This window comes from Lissotriton helveticus, chromosome 7 (genome assembly GCF_964261635.1).
Source record: "Lissotriton helveticus chromosome 7, aLisHel1.1, whole genome shotgun sequence".
Taxonomy (NCBI): Eukaryota; Metazoa; Chordata; class Amphibia; order Caudata; family Salamandridae; genus Lissotriton; species Lissotriton helveticus.
The window spans coordinates 1,569,188,952-1,569,203,916 of NC_136068.1; the positions used below are offsets into that span (position 1 = coordinate 1,569,188,952).

At 48.1% G+C, this 14,965-nt stretch overlaps 1 protein-coding gene across 2 annotated transcripts in view; it reads right to left on the bottom strand.

The window, feature by feature from the left end:
• Positions 1-12,675: 12,675 nt before the first annotated feature.
• MYBPC2 (myosin binding protein C2) overlaps positions 12,676-14,965 on the bottom strand; it is a 252,762-nt gene continuing 250,472 nt past the window's right edge. For both annotated transcript variants that reach the window (XM_078655074.1, XM_078655075.1), the window contains 2 exons: positions 13,528-13,569; positions 12,676-13,070 (listed from right to left, as the gene is read on the bottom strand). In XM_078655074.1, the coding sequence (XP_078511200.1) occupies positions 13,559-13,569 (11 nt within the window). In that variant the 3' untranslated portion in view covers positions 12,676-13,070; positions 13,528-13,558. The remainder of the gene's footprint in view (positions 13,071-13,527; positions 13,570-14,965) is intronic.

The window sequence follows — 14,965 nt, forward strand, 5'->3', positions numbered from 1 at the left end:
GGTGTGTGGGTGGCCCGAAGCCTCATCCATAGGGTTGGCTGGATTGTATACATTGAGTGTCCTGGGATGAATGGGCGGGCCACCTCCTCCTGCTCGCACATCCTCCACTACCATTGAGGGCTGGGCAGTGACGTTCTGCCTGACTCTGCCATGGATGACTCTGAAGACTTGCACAGTCGCAGTTTGGCTGGTAGTGGTCAGATGAGGAGGAGGCTGTGGTTGACCGTGGTCCGGGCTCCGCTGGGCCATTCCGCCATGCAGCGGACACTCCGGCCCCTGCCCTGCAGGCACCTGGGGATCATCCTGGGCAATGCATTTTGATCGTGGCGGCATGGACTCCTGCATGCGCGCTGTGGGGTATGCTATTCAGGGTCCCAGCATCTGCTGTGCTGAGCCAGGGAGCTGGGGCGGGAGCTGCTTGTGATGGGTTTTCTAGAACTGTGGTTTGCTGGCCGGTCCTGTCGCCATCTGGGCTGGCGGAGGGCCATGGGTTGCTTTTGATTTGTAGTTGTTTGTTTGTACGGTGCATTCCATGCGGGCCTGAGTTGAAATGATTAGGAATCCCCCTTACTCCGCCCGTTTGCGGAACTTCGCAGAATCTCACAGAGTTTTTCGGTTACTCCGCGGAATACCGTGGAGTGAAACTCCGCAAGCTCCACCATGCCTATTCCACACCAATGCACTCAACACCACCCTACTCTACACCACTGCACTCTACGACATTCTACTCTGCAGTACTGCACTCTCTGCCACTGAACTCTGAACCACTCTACTCTGCACCACTTTACTCTATGTCACTGCACTCTACTTTGCACCACTCTACTGCACTCTAATCTACTGCGCACTACTGCACTCTGACACTGCACTCTATACCACTTCATTCCCTGCTTCTCTAATCTATACCGGTGCACTCTACCTCACTCTACTATCCATCACCGCACTCTTTGCCACTGCATTCTACACCACTCCAGTCTAGGCCACTCCACTCTGCACTACTCTACTTTATGCCACTTCACTCTGCAACGCTCCACTCTGTAATACTGTACTCTGCACCCAATGCACTCTACACCACTTTAATCGAAACCAATATACTCTGCACCACTGCCTTCTATGCCAATCTACTCTGCACCACTGCCCTGTACGCCACATTAATGTACTCTATACCACTGCACTCTACGTTATTCTACTCTATGACATTGCACTCTACGGCACTTTACTCTGCACCACTGTAAGTCACTGCACTCTACACCGATGCACTCAATGCCACTACACTCCACATTACTGCACTCTATGACACTTTACTCTGCAGCACTGCACTCTCTGCCACTCTACTCTGCGCCACTTTAATGCCACTGCACTCTACTTTGCACCACTCTAAGCTACTCTACTGCACTCTATGCCACTCTAATCTACTGTGCACCGCTGCACTCTGACACTGCACTCTACCCCACTCTGCAATCCATCACTGCACTCTTCACCACTGCATTCTGCACCACTCCAGTCTAGGCCACTCTACTCTGCACCACTCCACTCTGTGCCATGTACTCTATACCACTACTCTATACCACCCCACTGTACCCTGCACCACTCCACTCTATGTTACTTCACTCTTCTCAGAAACAATCTACTCTACACCACTGTACTCTATGCCACTGCACTTTACAGCAATCTATTTCACTCTGCACAACTCCAGTCTGCAACACAGCACTCTACGCTGCAGCACTCTATACCACTGCAATCAATGCTGAACCACTCTACTCTACACCACTACTCTATGCTACTGAATTTTACCCTACACTAATATACTCTACCCTGCACCACTCCACTCTACTATGAAACAATCTACTCTACGCCATTCTACTCTACTCCACTGCACTCTATGCCAATTCGCTCTACACCCCTTTACTCAAAACCAATTCACCCTGCTACACTGTACCTACGCCAACTGCTTTGCACCACTGCACCTTATGCAATATACTCTAAAACATTCTACTCTATATCACAGCCGTTTAGGTCACTGCACACTACATTACTCTACACCATTGCGCTGTACATCACAGAACTCTATGCTTCTCTATTCCACACCACTGTACTCAATGTGACTGTTCTCTGCACCACTATGACACTGCTCTCTATGACTGCACTCTATGACGCTACACTCTGATACTTTGCTCTGTATGACTGCACTTTATGCCACTGCACTCTATGACACTCTATGCTACTGCACTTTACGCCACCCCTGCACTCTTTGCCACTCTACGCCACTGTAGTCTATGCTTCTGTACTCCATGCCACTGCACCAATCTATGCCAATGCACTCTACACCACTCTATGCTGCATCACTCCACTCTATGCCACTGCACTTTATCCTGTACTACTCCACTCTATGCCACTTCACTCTACGTCACTCCACTCTGCTACACTGCTCTCTCCGCTACTGAACTCTACACCATTATAGTCTGCACCGCTACACTCTACGCCACTGTACTCTATGCCAATCCACTCTAATCTACTCTGCGCCATTGCACGCTACAACACTCTACTCTATACCACGGCACTCTCCGCCTCTTCACTCTACCCTGAAGCATTCTACTCTAATCCACTTCAGTCTAAGCCACTCTGGTCCGCGCCACTTCACTCTATGCCACTTCACACTAGGCCACTCTATTGTACACTGCTGCACTCTATGCTACTGCACTCCACATCACTTTTTCTCAAAACCAATACACTCTACGCAACTGCACTCTATGCCAATCTGCTTTGCACCACTGCACTGTACGCCACTATACTCTAAATCACTGAACACTATGCCACTCTACACCATTGCACTCTGTTACTTTACTCTGCACCACTCTATGGCACTCTGCTCTACACCACTGCAGTCTACAACACTCTACTCTGCAGCACTGCACTCTCTGCCACTGAACTATATGCCAATCTACTCTTCACCATTTTACTCAATGCCACTGCACTCTACTCTACACCAGCCTACTGCACTCTACGCCACTCTAATCTACTGTGCATCACTGCACTTTATGCCACTTCACTCTACACCTTTCTTCTCTACTCTGCACCACTCTACACTATGCTAGTGCAGTCTACCCCACTCTACTATGCACCACTCCACTGTACAAAACTGCAATCTACGCCAAAGCACTCTACGCCTGTGTTCTATACCACTCCATTCTACCCTGCACCACTGCAATCTGTACCACTGCAATCTACACCACTTTACTCTAACCTGAAACAATATACTTAGGCTTTCCTGTTTTCAGTTTCTATTTTTGGTAAATTCTGGTGGTGTTTTTTCAGTGTTTTCCAGGGATTTCCATACCTCAAAAAAACAGTGCTTTTCAGTGTTTATTCATTTTCGCGCCTTAAAAAACAACTGAAACAGTGTTTTGCCGGTGTTTATGGAACGCTTTGCTTTTATGTTTGCTTTTTAAATTTTTCTTCAGCATATTATATGGTAGTGTGAGTGGTCATGAGCCACTCATGAGGAAAAGCTAAGCAAGGGATGTACCCAAGAGTATGAAATACAGGTATATTGCTGGCGCTGTTAGAGTACTCCTTAGAAAGATCTAAGGATGGTACAGCAAAAGTTCAACCTTCTCACAAGTAATACTGGTGCAACAGTTTCACAATACTCATGATAAAACGCTACGCAAGGCATGCACTTGCAAACAAAACACCTGTGAGTTAGTAGCACCTTCTAAGAAGCATAAGAGCAAACAATATATATGTGTGTAGGCCAGTGATTCATTTGTGAAAGAGTGTGTCAGGGCCTGAAACTCTGCTCAGAAGCCCGCGGCCGGTGCAGTGAAACATGGGTGCGAGGAATACTAAGGCTGGTAGTTTTAATACCACCTCATACCTCTTTAATCCACTACCAGACACTCCCCTCCCCTTTATCTCACTCCTTGAGGTTCCTGAATTTTCATTTTGTGACGGTTTTGCCGTCTTCCGCCGTCTTTCTGCTCTGTGTAATAGGTACATAAATGATGTGGAAAAATAAGTGTGGGTTCCCCAAGAATAAGTGTCCCCACTGGCAACAACCAGCTCAAATTAGGCACTGGTGTAGGCAGAGGAACTGCAAACTACAGGTAGACCAACAGTCAGAAACTTCATAAGCCTGCGCTAGGGTGATAAAGAAACTTGCATGCACCCCTACCTCCGAGGTAGATTGGCTGACATTTCAGGTTTCGTAAGGCATTCCACCTGCCACAAAGCATTGAGGGGATGTTGGGTGACTCTCCGGGAGTGGTGGGATGGTTCCAGTGCTTTAAATGGACTGAGTTTCTTACACTTTTTTTGTTGAGAGGGAGAGTACCTGATCTCAAGAGTGACATAATACGTTTAATTGGAGAGTACCGGAACTTCTCAGAAGCAAGCAGATACTTTGGTACAGGGTACCAGCACTTCTATTTTTCCATTTCAAGCACTGGGTGGTTCAAAGGGCCAGGTTACATGTTCAACCAGTCTGCCAAATGGCACAAAATTCAGTTTTTTTCGTGTTTTTATTGACACTATGGCAACATGATATTGTAACCCATATAACCGCTAACAGAAACATGGTGCCCTAAATATCATACAAAAATTCCCCGACTGTGGTTAATAATAGTAAACCTGCACCCAATGTGACAAGATTTTTTTAAGGAAATTTATGGCAGGATACTTGGCTGAGGCAATATTTTTGCTAATTATATTCTGACACCTAACCCTTAGAGAGTGTATTTAGGCCTCAGGACAATAAACTCAAGCACACCCCACGCTCTCCAGTTTGCAGGCCACTTTGTGTGGAGTTTGCAATCTGGAAATTTGAAGAGTGTACGTTTTGCTGGAGGCGCAACTCGCCAGGTATGTTTGCAGACTGTATCTCAAGCTTTGTGCAGTGAACTCTTGCAGTCCTGGCCCACCTCAGCCTCAAGATCTTCCTTGATGCAGACACTCGTGATTGCGCGCGCCTGGTGTGCTCTGGTGCAGGAGGCGCCTCATTAAAGCAGAGCACTGGGAGGGAGAGAGAGGAGGCCGCATCGTGTGTATTTGTCTATAAAACTTAACATGTATTCTCCTTCAGCATAAAGTCTGAACAGGAAGGCAGATGGAGAGAAGATCAGAGGGAAAGAGGGCAGAGGGTTGATGGTATGCTCTTTATTAACACTTTGTTGTCTCCACATCCCTGTCCGGATCCGGGAGAGAGGGCCATCCCAACAGAGGAGCAGGGAGTTTATTTCATAACTTGCCACAACAATATGCTGCCTGGGGCTTGACTCTCTGCTTGGCAGCAGTAGCATTGCCTGGGAGCCGCGACAAGCCCTGAGTGCCACCAGAGCTGGCAGCAGCACCCTCTGAGGCCGGGGAGAAAGCTGTGAGCAGCTGGGGCTGTCACCCCAAGGAAGTGAGCTCTGCCCTGAGAGCCCGTCTGCTGCAGAGGGCAGGCGAAGAGAGCACTGGGCGCTGAGACGTCATCACCACTGGCGATAAATGCCCAGCTGACAGTACCGGTTCCGCCTTCCAATCCAGCTCCAACACCCAGCTGAGAGGCCAGGCAAACCTCCCATTCCTTCTTTAACTCCCAGCTGAGAGGCCCTGCGCCACCTCACAGCTGAGAGACCTTGTGCCCCCTCCTATTCCAGCTCTAACTCCCAGCTGAGAGGCCCTGCGCCACCTCACAGCTGAGAGACCTTGTGCCCCCTCCCATTCCAGCTCTAATTCCCAGCTGAGAGGCCCTGCGCCACCTCACAGATGAGAGGCCGTGCACCCTCTTCCATTCCAGCTCTAACATATGGCTAAGATGCTGTGCATCACTTCTCATTCAGAGCTCTGATCCCAGAAGAGAGGCCTCACGCCCCTTCCCGCTTCCCTTCCTGTTCAAACTTCAGATGCCCCTTGTCTGAAAATAACAGGTCTCACTGCTTCCAAGGTCAGCAGCACTTAAAGATACACTCCCCCAGCGGAGTAATGCAAAACGGTGAGCCCCACAGGCTGGCATGAGCAGCCGGTGTCCGTCCCTCATGGTGCCCCTGCGATGCCCAGCACGGCACTAGTGGCTACGCCATGGGAGCCAGCACGGAGGGGCGCAGGACGCGGTGTGGGTCCTTGAGGAGAAGACGTTGATCTCGAGGTGGCAGGGATAGTGGGAGGGCGGAGCCGCCAGGTGCTTCCAGGACTCTGCTTTCCTCCTCCTCTCCCTCCCGCAGGCTCAGGGGTCTGGGAGAGGGGGCGTCGGAGCAGGCTGGGGTGTGGTGGGGGGCACTTCCATCTGATTCCGCCGTCCAACGCCCACTCTCTCCCCTGCCCCTACTGAAGCCACTACTCCAGCCTTAAATCCCCTGGGTGTCGTGGCAGGGGATAGCTGGGGCGTGTGTGCGCCCACCCCTAAACACTTCGGGGGTCTGCCACCCCATGTCAGATCCCACGTATGATGAAAGAGGCTGGAAGCTCGAAATGTGTAGATAATAGCACACACACACCACGTTAAAAAAACAAGCAAGAAACGTGGGTGCCGCATCTTTATTTCCAGTGCCAGTCCACCCCACCACCCCCGCCCGCTCCTTTATTAACCCATTGTTAAGTAAATTATATTTTTAAAGACCTGTGAAGTACTCGGTGTGGCCGCAGTTAGACGGCAGACCACTACAGCTCCTCTCCCCCCTCATGAACCAAGCAGGGGGCCTGGTGTTGCTCTGGCCCTTGGGCCATTCACACCTCGGCTCCCCATGTGCAGAACCAGTGAAGCAGCGTTTCCCCTGACACCTCCGCGCCAGGCGACCACAGGCAGGCCAATGTTTGTAATCCTTTAGCTCCATCAAGTGGCCAAGCGGAGCAACAACTATAAAAATCAGTGACACTCGGTTTAGACCAGGTCAGCTGATTTTCATCCGGTAGTGTACTATCGGGGACAGTCGGTTTAAACCGAATTCCGGACAGCCTAAATATACTGTATGCCACTTCCCTTTATGCCGCTGCACTCTATGCCACTGCACTCTAGGCCACTCTGCGTCATTCCACTCTACACAACTGCAATCAACGCTGCACCACTCTTCTTTACACCACTCTACTATATGCCACTGCTCTCTACCCTGCACCACTATACTCTGAAACAATCTACTCTATGCCAGGGCACTCTGCGCTGTGTCACTCTACACCTCTGCAGTCTACGCTATGCCACTGCACTCTATACCACTGCAACCTACACCAATCAACGCTACATCAATTTAATCAAAACTAATGCGCCCTATACTACTGCACCTATGTCAGCTACTTTGCACCACTGCACGTTATGCCACTATACTGTATACCATTGCACTCCACATCACTGCAATCTATTCTATTCTGCATCACTGTACTCTATGTCAATGCTCTCTGCGCTACTCTACCTTGCGCCACTCTACAACCCTGCACTCTGACATTCTACTCTGCATGACTGCACTCTATGCCACTGCTCAGAAACACTCAACTGCACTCTATACCACTGCACTCTACACCGCTGCTCTCTATGCCATTCTACTCTATACTTCTGCACTCTACTCTGCAGTACTCATCTCTACTCTGCACTACTCCACTCTATGCTACTTCACTGAGCCACTTTACTCTTTGCCACTCCACACCATTGCTCTCTACCCCACTGCAATCTACTCTGCCCCACTCTACACCACTGAACTCTACACTTCTCTGCATCACTGCACTCCTCACCACTTTACTAAAAACCAAAGCACTCTACAGCACGGCACTCTACGCCTATCTACTATGCACCACTGCTCTTTCGCCACTTCACTCTATGCCACTCTACTCCACTCCACTCTACGATACTCTATTCCATTAAACTCTGCTCCACTGACACTTTACACCACTCTACAGCACTCTACTCCACTCTATGCAATTATACAACACTACTCCACTCTAGATTGCTCTATGCAACTGCCTCTATGCCACTCCGTGCCACTTGACTCCACCCTATTCTAAGACACAGTACTCCGCTCTATGCCACTCTACTATGACAATCTACTCAGCTCTACACCACTCTACTATGTAACATCCTACTCCACTCAATACAACACTCTTCACACCACTCCACTCTGCTCTACACCACTCCACTCCACTCAACTCTATGCCCTCCCACTCTGACACTCTACTCCTAGCACAACACTCCACAACACTGTACGCTACTCCATGACACTCCACTTCACACCTCTCCTCTCCACGCCACTCCACTCCACTCTACAACATTCTATTCCACTTTACAATACTTCACGCCGCTCTCCTTTACCCTACTAACTTTTAGCCATGCTGAACAGCAGCCACGCTGGTGTACAACATGTACATGTCTAAAACATATTGTCAAAGCCAATAGCTATTGCTTAGGTGAGACCTATTGCTTTGTCAGTGCTTGTTTTCAACTGAGATGTTTCTGGTAGAAAGATTAATCTCCCAATGAAAGGAAGGTCTTCTAAGGTTATTTATTAACAATCGGATAGAGCTGCCAGGCATTAGGTTGTACATTTTAGCAATAAGGGCCTTGTTGGTATTTCCCAGAAGAGAACTTTGCCAGTCGTATCCTTAACCCTTTGTCCTCTTTTCGGTAAAGTTACAAGGGCATTGGTACTTATTTTCAGGGATAAAAATATCTCCTTGTACATATCAAGGTTAGCCCTATAAAAACATGGATTCATTCAATTCTGTGCTAGTCAGGGTCGCAGGGCCCCATTTAGTCCTTGGCTGGTGTCTCACCAGGGATGCAAGGTCATGAGAGCCCTCCGCTGTATTCAGAGATCCTCGCCTCCCTGCATCGCCATGGTGGCTCCCTTTTTCGCCGTGAAGCCTGCAGAGCCAAAGCCGTGTTTAATCTGCCCGCTCGCTAAACCTTTTTTTCCACCCAAGAAATAAATTCGCAAAGCAGGAGCATGTTTCTTGAAAACAAAAAACCGAGGCACAGATAGGTTTTTCTTTGAGGTGTGGGGGAGCTGGGGGTAACATTGATCAGCTGCCATGACTCTAAATAGAGTGAAGAATTTGTGGGACTGGCTACAAAACCGCGTTCTGCCGCTCCTCCAAACCCCAAATAAACCCACGTGTCTTTCATCCCACTTAGATTGAGTTTTATAGAGATGGTTGTTTCTGACAACAAAATCAACACTTTAGCCCAAGTAATTTAATTTTTTTTGGTTTATTTATATTTTTGCCGTGCAACCACTTTTGGACAAAAATGCAGTGGATGACATGCAAATCCAGCGATGGGGCCTTTGCCACGTATAACATTATTGGCAAGTAGCCATTTTTAGGTCTCGCCTAAGCAGCGCGCAAGCACTGCTTTGGAGTGACCTCTTGGAATCACTCCGTACTTTCTTGGAAACTCGTGCATGTACTGCACTGTATCAATCAGTACTCGTGCATGTACAGCGTTTACCTTGTGGGAGCGAGCAGCGGTGCCCTCTGTTTGTAATTATCGCGCCGGCCGCTGCTCGCTCCCGCAAGGTAAACGCTGCACACGGACTTCCAGCCGCGCCTCATGTTGCTTGTTTTCTGCCCTCCTCCCTTGGGATGTCTTTACAGGCCCATTTCTGCTAGTGAACACATGTCCCTAGTCTGCAGACTTGTTATAATAACAGATAAGGCACTATCACTAGAAGTAAAACACAAGTTTCTTGTAATCCGAGAAAAGACTTGCCTTTAAAAAACGTTGCCGCCGTTTGTTTATTTATTTTTTATTTTTTGAAACATGTCCCTAAATTTTTTGGGAGTCTTGCTTTTGCGAACACCGTTTTCGCTTCCTCAGGCTTAGCAGTCATCATTGCCTAATAACATTTATACAGCGCTCCACACAACAATTGTGTTTCTAATCACGGTAAAATGCGTAATTATAACCCAGGTTTAACCTTACCTAATGTACCGACCTCAGAAGAATGGAGGATTAATTTACTATGTCCCTTTTAAAAGCGGCCGTGTAATTTACGCATTAGATCTATTCTACAATTTGTATATGCCTGCTTGTCAATTTGTAGGTCCCTGTTATAATGGGAAAAGTAAAGCTGCTGGCCTCAGCATTCTTAGAGCTCAAGGACTGGCTGAGAGTGGCAAAGTCTCTTCCCGCCTTGGGGAGCCGCACACACGGCGGCTTCCAACGGACCCTCGGGTGGGGGTCGGCAGCGCCATGTGAAGAGGTCTCCGCGATGCCAGGCCTTATCGCATTTGTTGCCATCTGACTGCTGCATTCATGCAATGTGTGACAGAAATGACTACAACATTGACACACTGGCTCCACAGTCCCTTGAAGAAGCTTGCAGCGACTAAGAAATTCACCAGTTGATCACCACATGCCAGCAGAGTAAAGCAGCCTTAGAGCCTAGGTGATTGTGCTACATGAAGCACCTAATACAGTGGTGCATGGAGCGTGCAGCCATTCTTCTTGGGCTTTGCACGTGTTTATAGCGCTGAAGATTTACGGCTGCTACCAGTTGAATTGGACATCATTTACCAGTTATTCCTTTCAGTGCAGCGAACCTCTGAATGCAGGGCTTGGGAAGACATGCAGTTTGCTGAGAGGGGCATAGCCTAAAATTAATCCAATGTTTCATTTGAAAAGGAAGAGGAGGGAACACATTGAATGGATGCTTTGTCCCAAAGCTGGAGTATATTGGAAGCGGCGTTTACTTATTTTGTGGTTGTTCTTTATTTGTAGCTTATCACAAACTATGGAAAGATATTAATTTGGATTAATACAGCACTGTACATCATTAGCAATATATTTAGATATATTTGTTAAACTCATTGTAAGGAAGTATAGCCGGACTGCTGCCTGCAAGTGCGTCAATGAGTTGCTGCTCATCACGGACACCTGCTGTGATCTGTGTCACGTGTTCAAAATCCGACGAGGACAACTCAGACTTCCATCTTTCCCAGCTCAGTTAAGTAAGTTTCATTAGGAGGGAGAGTAACAGCTGTTACTTACTGTCAACACTTAGGGACTGCAAAAACAGTGATATTATGATGTTAGACCCCATTAAACAAACAAAAAAAATAGGTATTAGTTAAGATAGCTTCTGGTACAGCAAGACTGGTCCTAGACCTGCCAAGACACTGCCACATCTCCTAGCACCTGCACAAACTCCACTGGCTCCCCATCGAAGCTAGAGTCACCTTCAAGATGCTTACCCAGGCCCACAAGGACCTCCACGACACCGGACCAGCATACCTGAACAGCCGATTCAAATTCCAAGCACCCCAGAGGACCCTACAATCTGCCCAGCTCTCCTACGCTGTGGTCCCCGCACCAGAAAGACCAGATCGGGAGGCCGCTCCTTTTCCTTTCCTTGCGACCTGAGCCTGGAACACCCTGCCGCTCCACCTCCGACAGACAACATCGCTCCCCATTTTCGCAAGAAACCTCAAAACCTGGCTGTTCGACAGACCCCCCCACTTGATGGACTGGAGCCTGCAAACCCCCCTCCCCCCACCCCCCAGGGCTTTGAGACCCTTACAGGTGAGTAGTCTCGCTTAACAAACGCCTTATTGATTGATTGAGCAATTACAAGAAAGTGTTTTACGTTACAATTACTGAACAACCTTTGACAAATTCTAAATATTTTTTACATTCATCTTTTCTTATGTAAGGAAGCATATCTAAAAGGAATTTAACGTCAAGCACAACAGTATTTCTTCTTTTTTATGGCTCCCTGTGAGCTGAACGTCTTCAGCCCTTGAGATGTGTTGCTCCGTTAATGTGATGGATTGAGACATGGTGGGAATGCAGCAAATGCATAGACAAGCTTCAAAGTATTAGCTGGGCCTGTGAACATTTTCCAGTAATGAGGTCATTCAGTTGTACATAATGCTTACTTGGTCATATATAAGGTAACAAAAATGCTTCTGACACTTCTTTAGTATAACTTTTCAGCATACGGCAGACTTCTGTACAGCACAGCTTAAAGACATAGGCAAAGTCAATATCTCTGGCTAATCACTTATAAGGTCCCAAAGGCGAGACCTATTAGCTATGCCAATGCTTGTTTATTTTATTTACTTGTTTTGTTTTGTCGTGTATTTTCGCTGTACCACTATAACTCTTCCGTTGAGGTTCCAGTTTTCCAATCATGCAATACATTTGAGCTTGATCTGATCTTTCACTATAGCATAAGTCATTCGTGTTATGGGTTAATGATTCTAGCACAAATGCTATCATTTAATTACAAAGAGTTGAATTCAAAAGTAAAGTCTTCTTTCATGACCAAGTTGTGGTTGCCAAGGCGCACCCTGCCTGTGCCATCTTTTGTCTCTCTGAGGACCTCCACAGATTGTATATGCTGCCAGTAGCCCACTCTATGCCTCTGCGCTCCTATCGACCAGCTGCTTTACCTGCGCTTAGAGGTCAGGGGAGCAGGTACGGGGCACCCCCTTGGACAGGAGATGGTGCTGCGCGCGTAGGAGAGGCAGTGCCCATGCAGAGTGCCGAGAGGACAGGTATGCCCGCTCCCAGGCTGCGTCTACGCTGGGCACGTATACGTGGCGTGCCTCGTGGCTTTGCTGTGTTCGGCGTCGAGCGACGCGGCAGCCTCTAAGCATGGCAAAGCGGACGTCACCCAGGACCACAACTCTACGTACCCGACATCTCTGGAAGCTGCTACTTCTCACTGATGTGGAAACCCTTGAAAAACGAAAACTCACACGAAACTCAAAAAGCACAGTATTATTCCGTTTATTGCTCAAAGTAAGGCAAATGGGCATGTCGAAAGAAATAGAGAAATGCGCAGATGGAAGGGTCGGGGTATGTACGCTGACGTCAGACAGGTCCAAAGGAAGGGAGGCAGGGACGGAGCCAATCAAGCACTCTTCAAAATGTTTATAGCCTTCTATAAGCCTCACTTCCTTGTGATAACGCAAACATTGTGTCGGCATCCTCCGAAGACACAGGGAAATGCATCTAAAATGTAAATGGGGTGCGGTGGATAAGTAGAAAACAATGATGACAAGACGTTGTGAGCGTGAAGCGCATTCTTCAGAACTTCCATCCTCCTGTCAGCTGCTCTGCTGCTCTCTGCATAGGAGGAGAGGGCCCGGGTGGCTCAGATGAAGGCCTGCAACGCGGGAAAGAGAAGAGACGACCTTATAAGAGCACGCTTTGTCACCAGGATGTACATGTCACATGGACAATGATCAGAGGCGCATCTAGAGCCAAATTTCGGGGGGTGGGGGTGAAAGGGGGGGGGGTGGCTACTAAATATTTCGGAGGGTGAGGGGGGCTGATTTTTCCAGCAATATGCAGAGTGGAGATGCAGGGGCTCTAAGAAGGGGTGAAAACACAACAAAGCCTCGGTAGCAAGTAAATAGTCTTTTAAAGACCCGTGAAGTACTCGCTTGCGGTTGTGTGCGTGCCCGGGAAGCAGTCTCAGCCGGGCTGCCACACACAACGGGGGGAGGGCTAAAGCCCTTTGAGCCCAATGGGAGTTGCGCGCCTGACAGTGATCTCATAAAATGAAAGCAGCACGGCGGGAAACGAGGAGACTCCTAGGCTGGTGATGGTGCAGTATTTACCTCTCCCTTTCATCTCCGTGGCAGGTGAGCCTTACTGGGGAACTGTGGACAGAAAAAGAAAAAAATACAATATTTAGGAATCGCCCTCTATGCAGCTTCACTGTTGACGTCTACATTGCACAAGAGTTGCCGATAGCTTTTCTGGGATGGACTGGATTGTCATGAGATTTCATGGAAGTTTCAGTACTTGGGCACATTTACCATTGGCACATCGAATATTAAACTGTTATTCCTGTAAATGTAGTACCTGCGAAAGGAACAGGGGCATAGAAATGGGATGGTATAGCTGGGTCTTACAGCCTTTCTTTTGAGAGTGATCTGTTTAAGTTTGACTTATGATTCCAGTGACTGAAAGCCATCGTCACCTGGTGGTGTGCTATCAAAGAATTGACATGACCTGGATCTATATCCCAGACTGCAAAACTCTTTCACATTATTGAGACTCCTTGAGGCATATTTACAAGCCCTGGAGCGTTGCCTGGTGGCGCTTATTTTAGCCCATATTTATGAAGCTGTGCAAAGCCACTATGCGTGGTTTAACACCGCCTTCTAAATATGACCCTCTGCAACGCAGTTTTCTGTTGCAAAGGGGCATGCAATGGGTGTTGCTGTGGGCATTCCCAGCAACACCCATAGCTTTTTAACACTGCTCCATATATACAAAGATCTGTAAATCTGAGGCAGCACGAAAACTAACGCCTTTCAAAAGGAGGCGTTAATGCAGTGCAACGAGGAGAAATACTTTTATTTCTCTTAGTTTTTTTCTCTTTCTATGTGCGCTACATTTTTCAGCACAAATAGAAGGAGCAAAACACCACTAATGATTGTGTTTGTGCAGGAAGGTCACCTTTCCTGCATAAACACAATCATCCCTGCAACGCAGGCACCTTTGCACCACGGTGCAAGGGTGCCTGCATTGGCACAAGCAAGCTTTTTTGGCGCTGGCACAGGGGTGAGCACAGGGATTAACAGTATTCTTGTTAATATGGCGCATCCCTGTGTTCTGAAAATGACGCAGCTCGGCACAGCAAAATTGCTTGAATCACCGTGCGGCAATTTCATGTAAATATGTCGCCTTGTTCCCTTTCTTGCCAGACTGCACAAAGATTAAGGGCCCAAATCAGAGTTTGGAAGAGAGGGACATCCTTCAAAAAGTGGCTGGTGTCCTATCCTCCTTGTTTAGAGCGCTACTGACACCAATGCACTCTCAAAACAGTGAATGTCACATCTGGGACTTTATGGTGGATAGCCCTCATCCAGCCAACATTAACGAAAGTCCTTAGTAGCTACAAAGTCTGCAATCCTAACTGACAGGTTACCCCTGAGAACGCGCGCCTGACAGTATCCATGACTGACGACTTTGAAGTGCAGGCTGGACCACACCCTCACGGAAGCCCCCAAACGTCCTTCTCCAGAGCTACCCTTGTAAATATTGGCA